Source organism: Haemorhous mexicanus, chromosome 12 (assembly GCF_027477595.1).
Source record: "Haemorhous mexicanus isolate bHaeMex1 chromosome 12, bHaeMex1.pri, whole genome shotgun sequence".
Lineage (NCBI taxonomy): Eukaryota > Metazoa > Chordata > Aves > Passeriformes > Fringillidae > Haemorhous > Haemorhous mexicanus.
The window spans coordinates 14469606-14484893 of record NC_082352.1 but is presented as its reverse complement, the minus strand read 5'-3'; the positions used below and the strand labels follow the sequence as shown (position 1 = coordinate 14484893).

Below are 15288 nucleotides of genomic sequence, written 5' to 3'. Positions count from 1 at the left end.
GCCTCCTTCTGCTGTCCTGAACAAAGTGAGAAACCCTGCCCAGAGCCTGTGCCCAGCAAGCAGAGTGAGTGTGTGTCTGACCCTGACAGTCCCTGCAGGAGTACCCTGAGAGCCTGAGCTGGGCAGGGGGAGAGGCAGGCTGGGGGGTTCCAGGGTTTTCTGGGTGGACTGAGAATACAGAAGCTTTGGGTTTGGATCTGTGTGATATGTCAGTGGTCTGAAGGCAAGGAACATACATGGGGAAGATGGAACAATAGTTCATAGACAGTCTCTGTTATTTTTACTGCAATAGTGTAAAAGGTGTGGATGAATGGACTGATATGAACCTAGCACTAGCTAGTCCCACTTAGTGTGCCGCACAGGCAAAAAGAAAAAAATACAGGAAAAGGTCAAAAATCTGTCTGCAGTGTATTAGGCCCCCTGTGCTGATGGGGCTCCTGCCCAGCCTGTATGGTAGTGGCAGGAGAGCAGTGCCATGGCAGCATCACATTTGTCTGCCTCCACTTCTGCTGCCCAAATCAACAAGAGTCTCATTTGAGAGTGCTCTGGGGAAAACCAGGTACAAACAAACCCCTTGTCAGGTTTCCAAGAGAGGGAGGAGGCAAGAAGGCCACCCCTGGCACTGACCCAGCCCTGGAGAGCTGGCGTCCACAGGGCTGTACGGAAATGCCAAGGAAAAGCACAGCCCCCTGCTGCCTGCACAGCCTGCACCTGAATCCCCTGGTGCCAGGCTTCTCCCAAGACTCTCCCTTTACCCACCCCACACAGGGCACCGGCCACGGCCAGCTGCGTGTCCGTGCTGCTGAGCCCTGCAGAAAGGACCCCGCATTTCCCCTCTTCCCATCCAAACTGCAGCTCCGCGGCTGGGGCTCGCTCAGCATCCCAGGCACGCACACGGCCTGGATAAGCGAGAGAAGACACAAAGTGCTGTTTGCTCCAGGGCTAATTAGAGCTATTGTATCAGTTAGTCAGTGAAAGAATCGGTGCCCTTAGCTCCGCGGAGCGAATCCCAGCGCACAGGACGGCGCTGCCCGGGCGCTGGGACTCGGCTGCCCGGGGCTCCCCTCCCTCGGTGCCTGCCCAGCCCCGCCGCTCCCGCCTCGCTGCGCTGCTCTCGCCACCGCCGACGTCAGCAGCTCATCAACAGCCCCGTGTCATTGTCCCCGCCGGGAACCGCGACCAGGAGCTGCAGCCTGCTGGCCGACAGGCACCACGGGGGCTGGGGAGCTCTGCCTTCCTGACAGAGGCTGTGCCGCCCGCCCGTCACGGGCACAGATCTGCTGCTTCAAACCCATCTCTGCCGAGTCCTGTGATCTGGTGATTTTACGGCGTGTCACAACGTTTGCTACATCCTGTTTTTTTCCCCTTCATTTTTGTTCTCTCAAGCCCCTCAAGGCTGGATATTAGATGGGCTATTTGCTTAAGGAAATAAAAAAGGGTTTTCCAGCTCTCCTGTTCACAGACAAAAGGCTTTAAAGCACAAGCCAGAGGGTTTAGGAAGCAGCAGATAAAAGCAATTTTCCAATGGTTCTCTTAATATGTTCTGAAAAACAGGAAGTTTTGGCTAGGCTTGTGATTGGTTTTGGATTTAACTCCTAACATTAAAGTTGGATTTTGGATAAAACTCCTGACTTGATCATGGGGATGCTGCATTCTTCTAGTGGGAAGGGTGAGTGTGTGTGTGCACTGTCTGGTCCCCAGGAGGGGCTGGGGGGATGAGTGGCAGCAGTTGCACACCTGTAGCAGTCACTGAAAAGCCTTTGGAGCTCTCCTGCACCATGGGGGCTGATGAATGGCACCATTCTGGCACAGTGCTGAGTCCTGAGCAGGGCACAGGACAGGGAATGGGATGATCCATGGAGGGATCAGAAACTGTGAAGGAGGGGAAAGGGAGATAACTGCACCCTGAGCACAGTGAGGTGATCTGTCTTGCTTGGCAGGGCCTGTCCTAGGCTGGAGTGGCTCCTCCTGGGCTGCTCACCCCATGGCTGGTGCAGGCAGCTCTGCCCCAGAGTTCCCAATGTGCTGTTACATGCTCCCTGGACTGCAGCAAAGTCCTTTTTCAACCTGTCCTTACAAACTGGGATGATTTCTGGGACAGGACTCGAGGAGGGGGGGCACAGGTAGCTGTGCAGCATCTCACCACTGGTGCCTGCAGACCTGTGTGGAAAGCAGCTTGCTCCATCCTGGAGCCTGCCTACAAGAAACCCCTGCATTCCTGCCATTCTTTGCCATTTAAGGATTCCAAACGATAGCAAATACCCCGGGAAAGCACAGGGCACGGCCAGGCTCACCTCCCAGCCTCACAGACGGTGCCAGCCCTGACGCCTGCCGTGTGAGGAGCCTCAGCACAGGGGTCTCCTGACAGATTTCCTGCAGACACACGGCAGAATCAGGAGGCTGAGAGCTGGTGTCCCCACGTTGCTGGGGGACAGGGCTCAGAGCCCCCAGTGCACAGAGGGGGTGCTGACTGGCTGGCATAAAGCAGGAATCACACACACGGGGGGACAAATGCCTTGCTGGAGCAATCCAATTCCCTAAAGAGCTTCTAGGAGCAATGGTTACCCTGAGTGCCTCTCTGGTGCACCCCTGAGGAGGTGCTCCATCTCCTGCCCTCAGCCTGTGAGAGTGATGCTGTTTGTCTTGCAGGGCAGGGTGTGATGGTGGAGCTGGGGGTGCTCTGTACATCAAACCTCAGGGTGCAGAAAGGGAGGGGGAAGCTTGGACTCCTTGGCTTTGCAGGGGAGGAGGAGCAGGGGCTGTGAGCTCCCAGGAGAGTCAGCACTCCCTGGCTGTGGAGCTGCATCCCAGCACTGCCACACCCCAGTGTGACAAGGAGCTTGGGGTGAAAGGTGGGAGACACAGTGAGGGGCTCACTGCAGGGTGTGAGTGCTGCCTGAGGAAGGGAGGGAGAGGGAGGCTGCAGCCAGCAATAGGGGCAGCAGTGAAAAAACAAACTGAACGGAACAAAAAAAACCCAACCTCAACCCTTGGTGGCAGCCTGCCAGCTCCAGCTGGTTTCATAAGGACATTTCAGCCTAAAAATACACAAATACTCAGCCAAAAAAAGTCAAATCTTTCTGCGCCAAATCTGTCACCCACAGCCCTTCACAAGGCAGGAAGAAATTCCTGTTGGGTCTGTCAGTCGGAGATGAGAACAGATTATCTGGGGTTCAGGACTGTGGTTCAGCAGGTTTCCTTGGGGGGATGCCCTGTGCTGTGTTTATAGATGGTGCTGGCTGCTCCTCACCACTAAGCAAAATGTGAAAAGAGAAGAGATAATTTCCAAGTTCTTGCAGTGTCTCCTCCTCCAGGCAGTGTGAACTACCTCAGCTCCTACCCCTTTGGTGTGAGCTTTGCCAAAATGGGGACAGCCCTGATCTGATGAGCCCATTTAATTGTGTCTCATTAAATACCAATTTACTTACTCAAGGTGTCAAGATTTTACTAATCCCAGACCAAGGACAACACAGTTACAATGCAACACAGAATGAAAAATGGCAGGGAGGTGGCAGGTACTGCTATGCCTCAGTGCCCAAGGAGTGAACTACCTATGTAGCTTCCCTGCTCCTCCTTGCAGGGCAGTCTGTATCTCCTGTGTCTCTTCAGAGCTGTACCCCTCTGAAGAGGGTGGGTCTAGTGGAGCTCTGCCTCTGCCTTGGGGTCTGAGAGGGGCCAAGTGGGATGGATTCTATAACGAGATCCAGGGTTTTATGATGAGGCTGTGTTATGCAGAGTCCTGCAGACCTCCCTGTCTGGGAGTTTTCTGCCAAAGAAGCTCAATCCTCCTGCTTTCCTGTCAGCGTTTGGTGGCATAGGAAGGTGACTTAACACATACTGTCAAGATAATCTGATGTCTCCACTCTGCTTTGGGCCAACAGAGGCAGCCCCTGAAGAGTTTGTATCCAATTTTGGTGAAATTGGGTGTTCCAGATGGATGAAGACATAGGGGGAGATGCTGGAAAACATCCAGCTGATTTAAAAAACAATGTCTTTCCTATTGTGCTCTTCCTCCACCTCACACTCAGCCCTAGGTGAAGCCATATAATCACAGCAATTCCTTAATTTACGAGGATAAAAACAAAACCTAAGATCTCTACCAAGCCCAAGCCCTGCAAGACTAGAACAGGCTGAAGCTCAGATTGCTCATCTCCCTCACCTTGCACAGACAAGAAACAGCCCCACTCCAGAGCCAGCACCAGCACCAGCATTGCAGAGCTGCTCCTCCCAGGAAATAGATTTGCATCTCATTTGTGGGAATGGAGCAAGGTTGGTGATTCCAGTCAACCAGCTCTGGCCTTTATGGACTGTTTTGTTTTTCTTGTTGTAGGGGAACTGGATTATTCAGTGCTGGTGGGCATATTTACTTACTGGGGTAAATTAAACCATAAATTCAGACAAATGTACCTACATCTACGCTTGTGATGTATTTTTCCTTTCTGCTTTATTGGGCTCCAAGACACAAAGGTGCATTGTTCAATAAACAGTGCAATGCAAGTCATCCCAATTAATTGGATTGTTCCATTTATGCTGCTACTGCCTCCAATTAAATGCAAGGGAGCGCAAGTGACAGGCACGAGTAAGATGGGTGTGCAGAAAACCATATTCTAATGCAAAAGCTGTGATGGGAAAATGGAATCTACACACCTGATGGGAATATTAATGCAAAACCATGACCTATAATTTTTCTTTCTACAGTCTGGGCGTGCCAGAAACAATTGCAGCTCATTAAAATGGATCATGTCCTGACAGTCCTGCATAATGACCAAGTCCCACAAGTCCCATGGTTTAAATGTTTGCCTTGCTGGTGAAGCCAGCAAGGTAAATGTTTAGACCATGGGACTTGTGGGATGTGGAGATTATCACAGAGCTGCATGGTCCTGCTTGACTAGACACAGGAAACTGCAGCAAACCTTGAAGGCCCTTTCTCTCTTTTAAACCCAGCGTTATCAGAGGAAGAGTGAAGGGAAAAAGAACAACCCCAACAGTGCCAGTGTGGGTTGGAGCTCTGGAGTTCATCTGGCCCATCCCCCTTTCAAAGCAGGACCAAATTCAAAGTTAAATTCAGTTTGAAAATTAACTCAGGTGGCTCAGTGTTGAGCACTTCCAAGGATGGAGATTTTACAGCCTCTCTGGGCAGTCTGTTCCAATGCTGCCTTGTCAGGGCTCAATCTGGAAGGCATTCACCACATCACAACAACATCTGGCTCTGCTTTCTTAACTGCTTTTTTGATGCAAAGTGTGTGTTGGCACGTGGGATGCAGTAAGAATCAGTAGGGAAGGTGATAGCGTCGTGCAAAGACAATTCTTTTGCAAGGAAGATAGATCAGAAAACAGTCCCACACAAGATGGGGTGAGAAGGAAGGCACTGCAGTATTTTATTCTGAGTCTGTAAGGCATTGCCAGACCAGTTCTTCAAGGTGAAATAACCAAAGTGTTGTCCAGTTTGGGCTTGGTATTTGGCACAGACTTGAGATGTCAGTGCTGTGGTTAGCTGTGCTAGAGCAACAAACACAATTGCATCTCTCTTTCTCCACTGAGCACTGAGGTCTGTATCCCTCTTCAGAGGCATCTCTCTCTTCCTTGGCTCCTGATGGAGGGAGCCAAAGGCAACAAGCTTCCTAGCCCTGACACCTCTGATATGTGTGAAGATGGATGGGTTGAATGCAGGCCTAAAATATTTTACATTTTCACGGTAGTTTCACAGCCCTGGCATTATCAAATGATCTTTCAAAGTACTTGGAAGCAGGAGGAGAAGAACTTGAGATAGGTTCTGGCTTTTTTGTCTCTGTGTACTTGCAAACTGTCTCTGCCTACACATCTTGCAGGGCCTGTTCCTGTTTGGAGACGCACACGGAAAATTAGTGCTCGTGTGGATGCTCTGTCTGCTCCATTTCCCCCTGAAGTTTGGAGGCTGTTCAAAGCCAGTCCCCATCCCTGGGTGCTTAAGATCAGACTTGCCCTATGTGCTGCACTCCACTGACCAGCCTAGTTAGGAACTCGAGGCTAGGAAACACAAGACAATTTTAAAATCTGAACAAAAGTGGGAGATTAAGGAAACCAGCTGGAAACCTCTGTTTTGCTGATTTTGAAAGCAAAATGTGGGTCACAGATGTGCCTCCACAGACAGAAACTGGCTGGAGAAGAAAAAGACATCAGCATTGCCCAGACTCTTTGATGATCAGAGGTAGATTTAGCTCCTAGGCATAGAGACAAGAAAGGAAGAGGAGACTAAGTAGGAATAAAAACATAATCAAGATATTAGGAATGTGGAACGCAACCCACCCGTAAATTTGCCTAAGGGAAATACAAAAAAATGCAGTAACAAAAAAAGATGAAACCAATTGCTTCATCTTACTCTCTTCCCTTGTCTTGCCTTCCTTATGGTTTTGCTTTTTGCAGTCCAAGACACGGGGGGTCCATTACAGAACCTTCCCTCTTCCTCCTTTGTAAAAGTGCTGTTTTCTACTGCTCCTTTGCAGCAGCTATGAAAACCTTGCAAAGGACTGGCTGACTTTAGAGCCCAGAAGAATCAAACCTTTGCAGGAAATCCATACTTGTCTGCATGTATCAGAGGCTAGAAAGCAATGTGCTCTGGCCCATCTGGCTCCAGAAGGGAGCTAATACTCACTTCTTGTTTAGTGTAACACAAAAGATTAAACTTATTTTCAGTGAAATTGATGACAGACTGGTAAGAGCCAGGCTGCCGAGCCTTGCAGGCTGTTGATTAGCCTGTGACTTGCTCTCCCAGGGGCTGCAACAGAAGGCCTGTTGTTCCAACCTCAAGGTAAAAACCTCAAGGTAAAGCACTGGAAGAGCAATTAAAGACAACAGCAGCACTGACTCCGAGAAGCCCAGGTGGTGGTTCCTTAGAAATAGCCAAGCAGCAGGGGGAGGTGCTGAAAGCATTCAGGGCATTTGGTGGCTGGTTTCTGGGTGAAGTGCCCAGAGCACTCCTGAAGGTCTCACCTGTGCTGGCCACAACACGACCTGGTCACTTGGTGCCTTCAGGCTTTGTGGCATGTGCTGAGCAGCCATGGAGCACAGTCTCCAGCTCCTGCAGGAAACTTCCCTCCAGCCAGCAAAATGCCACTCCCTAAGGCTTAACACCAGGAGAAGCCTGAAATGAAATGCTAGTGCAGCTCACTGCCTGTCACTGTTTTTCAGACTTTGGGGAACTTAGAATTCAGTTCTTGTCTGGAATTTCTTTTTCTCATCCCTAATGAAAACACATTTTGTAGTTGTTCGTGTTTTAAATTGAGTATCAGTGTCAATAAAGACAAGCCTTTTCCCAGGGTGGGAAAAAATTATAAAACTGTCTCAAATCTTCCACTCATGCAAAAGTAAACAACCCCAAAGCATTGAAGAATTACATAAAATATATGCCTCCTTTCACTGGGAGTCCACTGGGCGTGAATAAGTGCCATCTGAGCTCTCCCTTGCACCACCATCTCCCCTGATGGCACAGAGGCCCAGAGGTGCAGAAGGACGTGTTTTGGTGCCCTGCCATGTGACAATATCTTTGCTCTCAGTGGTGGAAACACCAGAGGCTCCTGAACACCAGCAGGGCTGGTGATGAGAAGGACTTTGTTATCTCCAGCTTCCCCATCCAACCTAGCCCAGAGAAAAAAGGTGTTCAGCCACAGCACAACTCACAGTGCAGCTCAGGGGAGAGGCATCACATCACTGCCCTGGCACAGAGGGTCATCCATCCTCATCTGGATGCAAGAGATTTTGTCAGAGGCACCAGAATTTGGCTGGGCTGTAACCCCTAGATTGCAATTGCTGTGAATACTACAGCACAGAGCCTCTTGAGCTGATGTCTAGAAACTGCTTGTGGTTTCAGAGCTCTTGCTGATGAATTGCACAGCAGCTGGTCATATTGGGAGGGCTCTGCTTATTACTTTCAACTGCTATCTTGCATGGAAGGAAAATCAAAATACTTTCCTCAAGGTAATTGGCTTTAAAACAATTGAAGGTTTTTTTCACAAAGTTGTAATGCAATTAGGACTGGCATTTTAGATAATTTATATCTCTAAAGGTATGTTTATGCCATCATACCCTGATTTTGTGGGGAAAAAAAAGAAGAAAAAAAAGAAAAAAAAGAAAAAAGAAAAAGCTGCTGGCAAGAAAAAGCTTATTTTGCTACTACAGGCAATGAAATACAGATTAAAACCATCATCCACCTAGGACTGATTAAAAGGCAGCAGAATGCCAGGATCATCTCTGAGGTGTGATCGTGGTTGGGCAGGATGCTGTGTCACCAAGCACACATCTGCAGGTTTCCCATTCAGTTTTCCATCAATGCCAAATGATGTGTCATCACTTGCCTTCTGCTGCAGCACCTCGAGAGCTGCTCTCCCCAGCTGCCCTGCCAGCCTGGGTGGCAGCAGCTGGTGCAGCTGGGAGCACCAGGCCCACCACACAGAACAAAACCAGCAGCCACACCAGTGCCTGGGTTGTGGTTTTGATATCCAGGAACACCCCAAGCAGAGATGCCAAAGAATCCAAACACAATAACAACTCCAGAAGTGCATGAAACAGCTGGTGAACTTGTTGATGTGGGAGACTGTGACAGCCAAAAGCATGGACATAGCATTGCCTGACACCATTGGGAAGCTTCTGTTTCCCTGTTTACCAAAAGGTCCAAGGGTACAGCTGGGGAAATGAATTCTCTCTTTCTGCCTGGTCCTTATGTTTATACTAAACCACCTTTGGCTGACTCCTGCCCAAGACACAGTCCAGGGCCAGGGGCATTTTGCCTGACTGCAACAGATGCTGTGGTTGAAATTATGGGATGAAAGCCTTTGGTCTCCTGGCCTAGGTGGAAGCAAATGTATTGGATCAATTATCACTAAAAATAGCTCTGAACTGAAACTGGGGAGACATTGAACATCTCTTCAGAGCCACAGCAGCCATTTATGGGTGGATGTCCTGTCTTCATGACAGTTTGAACCAAAGCCATGGATTCAGACAATTCCCATTGAATGACAACTGGGTGTGGTCCCTAATGGTAGAGAAGCCACTGACTGTATTACAGGAGTAACTCAATACCCCTGGAAAAGTAAAGATGTCCCTTACCCTTGGTTGTAATCCAGCTGACCTATCAGCACACTCTACAACAACAGAAAGTACAGTGGGAAAGAAAAGCAAACAGAGGAAAGAAAAGCAGACCCAAGAGTTGTACTGCTGTACAGAGCAGGTGATCACACCCTTCTGTTCTCAGTCAGATAGACAAAGGAGCCATCTGCTGTGCCCACAGGTCCTGCCTATATTTGCTAGATCCATGTTTGCAAGAACCTACCTTGAGACATTAGGGAGATGTTTGGGAACCTGGCCTTGGGGTCACAGACCTGACCCCAGACTGGCCAAGAGATGACATGAATGTCCTGCCTGATCCTTTGTGCTTTGCAGAGGCCTGTGACACAACACACACCCCAAACTGTAAGCAGAGACACGTTTAGCTCCACTGCCATGAGGTCATTCACTTCAGTTAAAACTTTAACAAATCCAAATGCAGCTTCTTAACGTGCAAGGCCATGGACAGGGATACTCACTATTGGGCTGAGTCGTTAAGCTGATATTCCCGGGACCGGTTGAAGCATTCCTGGATCCCAGAGTCTGCCCAGAGCCTCATCATAGCTGACAGCAGCTCTGGAGAGAAGGGCTCTGTGTCCTCCATCCGACTTACGACATCGCAGACCATCTTGGCATCAGCCTGCAGAGGAAAGAAACAAGAGCTCACATTGATGCCTAAGGCAGAACTTGGAGCCAGAGATTTCAGAAACAGTTCACCAAACCACCAGGAGTAAAGAGGCCGTGTTTCTCAGGATGGGGCTTTAGCATCCACGCTGTGTGATCCAGCTGAAAGGGCAAAAGGAGGATGGAGGAAGGAAATCACAAGGAAAAAGATTGTTTGTGCAATCCATCTCATATCAACAAGTATTTCTATTCAACAGACAAAGCAGTCTGCACTGCACATGTGGAATTTCATGGGAACAGATAGGAATTCATACATGTACAAGGATATTTAAAATTGTTAGCAACAACGCCTTGCTCTAACTGAAAGTGGAAACTTGCTGAAGTGGGGGCTACGTATCACAGAGAACAGCAGAAGGACTCCAGAAACAATTTTTTCCAGATGCTGCTTTACTGCTTTTCCTAAATTCTTGTTTTTTGCTATGAGCCCCTGCTAGGAGAGCTAATTCATGTTAATGCAGACCACCTTGGCTGGCTGTGGTGCTCTGTGACTCAGAGGGAGAGGAATCTCCCACGGTTACAGAGCATGGCAGTGAGGGCAGGACCAGCTGGCCATTTTCAGATGGAATCTTTTTTGGTGAGAAAAAATGAGAATCACTGGGACTGCAACATTTTCTGGAGGACAGTGCTCTGACACAACTTGGGTCTGGAAGATGTCTCAGATTTAGGATGGGAATGTCTAGACAGACTTGGAATAGCTGAGTTCAGCCTTCCTGTAATAGTCCACAGTGGCTGATGCCTCACTCCTTTGTGAAGAAGGACACCCAAATTCATGATCCCCTCTGCTTGCTTTGCAAGAAGTAAACTCCCACAGCACCCACAGACTCCTGAAACTCTTGGGATGTTGACCAATCCGCAGAGTTTTTCTTTCATTGCTTTGAAAATCTCATATTTCTGCTAGCTGAAACAAACCAAATTATTATTGCTATAATTAATTGGAAAAGAGGAGCTCTTGTCCCTTTTGTGTGTGTAGCTTGTGAAGACAACCTTCTTGTTTTACTCTCTTGTCTCTTGTGTGCTAGACTGAACCCATTCTTGGCCAAATGCAGGTGGAAATCTTTGCCTTCCAGGGTGCTTGATCTAAGCCAGCAAGTGCAGACCAGAAACACAAATCTCGAGAGGGGAGTGCAGGCTCTGCTCATGCTTTGCTGGGGACAATCAGAAGTGCCATCATTGAGGAGCACCACAATAATCTTATTGTATGGATGGGAATGACAAGTGTATGGCAGGGTTTGCATGGTCAGGATCAAAACTCTGCGACCTCTTTGTTGAACACCAAAACTGTGGAAAAATTGCAGGACACCAAACTGAAAGCACTGGAGACTGAAGCTGCTGGAGATTTTAGTGCTCAGTGAAAGAGCCTCAGGTGCCCTGAACATCCAGCCTTTATGGGCTGAAGAAGTCTCAGTACTGTATGTCTCAGTATTGTATCCCATAAAACTTAATGGGGTGGACTCTATGCTTTGAAGGCTTTATGAACATAAAATCTTTCTCACAGAGCACTTAACTTCATATTTTAGTGCCCAGGAATCCTCCCAGCCCTCTGTACAGACTCTGCTCATTTTGGAGAAAAAATATTGGTGACTCACACCTCAAAGCCAAACGAAGAACCTTGAAGAGTTCAGTTAATTTCAAAAGCTTGTTTTCTGCCCTGGAGTGCTTTGTGAGCTGAGTGAATATTCATAAATCATCTGAATGGTTTGCCTGCCCTGCTGGAGCGGCAGTTCTGCTCTTTTCACAGACCCTAAATGACATAAAACCTGCTAATGGCTGCGGTCTGCCTTGGCCCCAGCATTTGTGTATGGGTGATGCAGGAAAAGCATCCATGCTTCCAGTCAGGTAGAGGATGTCTTTGTATGTTATCGTGACTGCTGGAGGGGGTTATAGGGATAAGTCACAGATCTGTCCATCTGTCTGTGATGGCAAACCACATTTGAAGCTCTCCAGCTGCCATGGGCATGGTCTGGGCATCTTCTGAGTTTTCTGGATTTAACTGCAGGCTGCTCTTTGCAAAACATCAGAAGTAATGGCACAGCCATCATATTTTCTGTGCTGGGAAATAGCTGCATCACCTTTTCAACTGCTGAGACTTGTGGCAGTTCCCTGTGAGTTAAGAGCCAGCACAGGGGGGTTTGAGCAGAACACAGAGATGAGCAGCAATGACAAGGCAGAATGGGAGTGACCAGGCACAGACATTTCTGGCTGTGGTTATCTGTGAGTCTGTTGGGCCAGAAGTGGGGCTGAGCACGTAGGGCGGGGGATTGTTTTGGTACATGCTCCTCTGCAGTAATGGGAGGTCCCTTCTGGGGACAGGAGAGGCTCTCCTCCCACAGCAGGGACACCTGCCTGCGGGGCAGACAGAGTCAGCAGGCTGAAACAGGGGAAGATCTCAAAGGAAAGTTTATTGCTTCTGCTGAACAGTAGTAACAATATTCCAGACTTAGTTTTATTTTGCAGAGTGAACCACTCAACTCTTGGTTTTACAGATACAGAAAAAGCAGGTGCATTAAGTACTTTTAAAAATACCCCTTCCCCCTGCCAAGGTTGAAGTCCCTCTGTCAAGGAGCATGGGGCCATCCAGGAGTTCAGGCATTTGTTAGATGATTTAACGAGCAATTAAGGATACAAGAAGAGAAGATACCCCTTTTTTTCCTCACTCTACAGGCTGTGTCTCAAGCTGGGAATGACATTAAAATCTCCAACTCCCCCTGGGCCCAGCAGGTAGATTTTTAAATACTGCCTGATTGACTTTTCCCTGCCTGCCTCCCCTGGGTGTGCTGCTCCTGCTTTTCCCGAGGTGAGAGGAGCCGAGCCTCCTGCCACGCTCTGCCTCTGTACTGCAGCCAGCAATTAAATAAAGCAAAACAAAACAGGCAAACCAGCCCCCCATTCCCGGCCTTGCAGTTCCCACCCGACAGGGCTGCTGTTAATGAACATCACGGTGGTATTTCAGCTACCTCGGGAGCTAAAAATAGGCAGTGTTTGGTCCCTGGGATTGCTGGAAGGAGCTACAAAATGGTGCACGGCTCATTCCACCACCATTCTGCCATTCCCAGCTGCTCTGTCTTCTGTCTCCTCAGAACAAGACATCTGGGAGGAGGGTAAGAGGTCAGGCTGGTCTCCTTTGTGCTGGTTCTTACCCAGCACGAGCATCCTAGCCTATCTCTGCAGCATTCTGACACGTCCTGCTGCCACTCCCCAGTGCCTTGCATTTTCCATAGCAGGTGAACCCCCAACACCTTAGCTGAATGCCTTTGGGCAGCTCATTATGGAGAGTGGGGTTTGACACTTTGTGTCATTCCTGAATGCTGATTCCATCCACCTACAGCAGGAGAATTAAAGTTGGCTAGGCATGGCCTGGGGAGACAGCTGAGCTTAGAGATTGTGGTAAAGTGAAATTATACATCCAGCCTGTAGACATCAAGCCAAGAGACCAAATAAGGCTTTACTAAAGAACAGACCTCCACTCTGGTTGGGGAATGAAGGGAGCTCTGTAAGGCCAGGGCAGGGTCTGAAATCCACGGGCAGATGTGAACAAGAAGCTTGTAAACACAGTGGGAAGTTGGCATGTGTCATTCCTGACCCCAGGTTGTGGGCCTACCTGTGCGCCACACTTCTGGTATAAATCCAGTTCAAAAGGGGATCTGTTGTCTCCCTAACCTGGATATAACTGCAGTTATTTAATTGTCTCCCATATGTCACTGTCACCGAGCTCACAGCCTGTGCTCAGCATACAAACTTGTGACTTCACTTGCAACAGCCACATCCCAATTAATGTGTTACCTGGCTGGAAGGGAGAGGGGCCCCTCCCTGCAGTCTGGCACTACTGGCAGTTGCCTTTGTCTCTGCAAGCAGGTTATTTTCCATCACCCTGATACAGACCACCCCTAATTATTTGTTCCTCACCACCACCCATGACTGGTGCCCACAAAGACACCAGCAGAGCTGCACTACAAAGGTACCAGCAGAGCTGCTGCTGCCCTGGCTGCTGCAGAGTCAGACTGGAGTAGGACCCAGGTACCCATCTCTGACTATCCCAGGGCAAATCCGAGCTCTGATCCTTTGAAGTCGCCTGAACACTGACTAGGATACTTTTTATTTTAATTTTTTTTTCCAAAAGGAATAGTTTTCTGGAAGGGGAACTATAAGGGAGAGGCAAAACTTTGTGTGAAGCTGTGTGGTACAAATCTGCTAAACCTTACAGAGCTGTGCTGTGTTACAGCCAACAGAGGTATGAGCTGGTGTGCTACACTGTACTGTCCTTTCCTTTTGGTGAACTAAATCCCAGTAAATATAATTTTTTTTGCTATTATTTGCTCTGATTCATGATACTTGTCACTTGGCCTGTCTCAAAGGTTAACCCTGGGCCAATTTCATCTGGTGACTGGTTGTACCAGGAGCTGCTGCTCTGAACATTTCAGAAAATCCATGCAGTGGGGGAAAAGATAAGCCCTGTAAGCACTTCAATTTGGCTGGTGGTACAAGGCAAATCAGCACAGTACCAGTCATCAGCAAGCAATCTCGTGGAAATAGTAGTGGCCATCATGAGTCAGGAACCTAGGGATAATCAAACTCATGTCTAGAGACCATCCAGCATGCAAAAAAGTCATCCTTGGAAGGGGACCCTTGTGGGGGACCAGATCCTGATCTCAGGGCACAGCAGCATGTGCCTCTGCTGCTCCAGTGAGAAATTATGTCCTGTAACTTCATGGCAGAACATGTCTTATAAACTGAAAAACCTCCCCCTTCTCCTTACAGGCTGTCTCAGAAGTATGGACTCCACTTCCAGCCAAAGAGTGGTTGCATTGCAGCAAAAGCCAGTGATTTTCACAGCGTTTCAGCCTGATTAAATCCTGGAAACAAAGCATGGCTGGTGAATATGTCTTTTCTAGAGACATCCAGGGCCCAGCTCCAAAGTTTTTGTAGACTGAATAAATAGCTACATGTATGACTCTCCCCCTCACTCTCCCTCTCTTTCTCACACATCTGTGTTTCAGAGCTGACCTCTCAATCTGTGGAAGTCTGTCTGGCATTAAGCAGCTGCTGTGCATCGTGGGAGAGACAACTTTCCTCCTGCACCCTTCCATCTACCCTCAGAATATTTAATTGAGGCCTCCCACCTCGGCTTGGCATTTGGCTTGCTGAGAGATCCTGGAAGGCACTGAGCAGGTAAAAATCTATCCAGTGACTCATTAATATCTATCCCTTTGGAGATTACCTGGAGGTGGGCACCCTGACTTCCCCCTTCACTCTCGTTAGCTGGAGGTGGAAATGCAAAACTCTGGACAGAGACCCCAGTGGTCTGAGAAAGGGGTTTACCCAAAAGCTCAGTGTAGTGCTCTCTAGAAGTCTGAATCACACAGCAAAGCTAAGCCTAAAATATTAAGTTAGAGATGGCTGGCTTTTCCACAGAGTCACAGCAGCCATCCACCCTTGTGCAAACCTCACAAAAAGGTTGGCTGACTTGGATACAATGCTGAAGGGCTGCTGTCTGTCTGGGAGCAGACAGACTCTTGTGTACAGAACACA

The 15288-nt window shown here is 48.6% G+C and overlaps 1 protein-coding gene across 2 annotated transcripts in view; it reads right to left on the bottom strand.

Annotated features, from left to right (window-relative positions):
* The window catches only part of GNAO1 (G protein subunit alpha o1), a 142262-nt gene that overhangs the window by 38509 nt on the left and 88465 nt on the right, over nucleotides 1-15288 (bottom strand). For both annotated transcript variants that reach the window (XM_059857187.1, XM_059857188.1), the window contains exon 4: nucleotides 9558-9718. In XM_059857187.1, the coding sequence (XP_059713170.1) occupies nucleotides 9558-9718 (161 nt within the window). The remainder of the gene's footprint in view (nucleotides 1-9557; nucleotides 9719-15288) is intronic.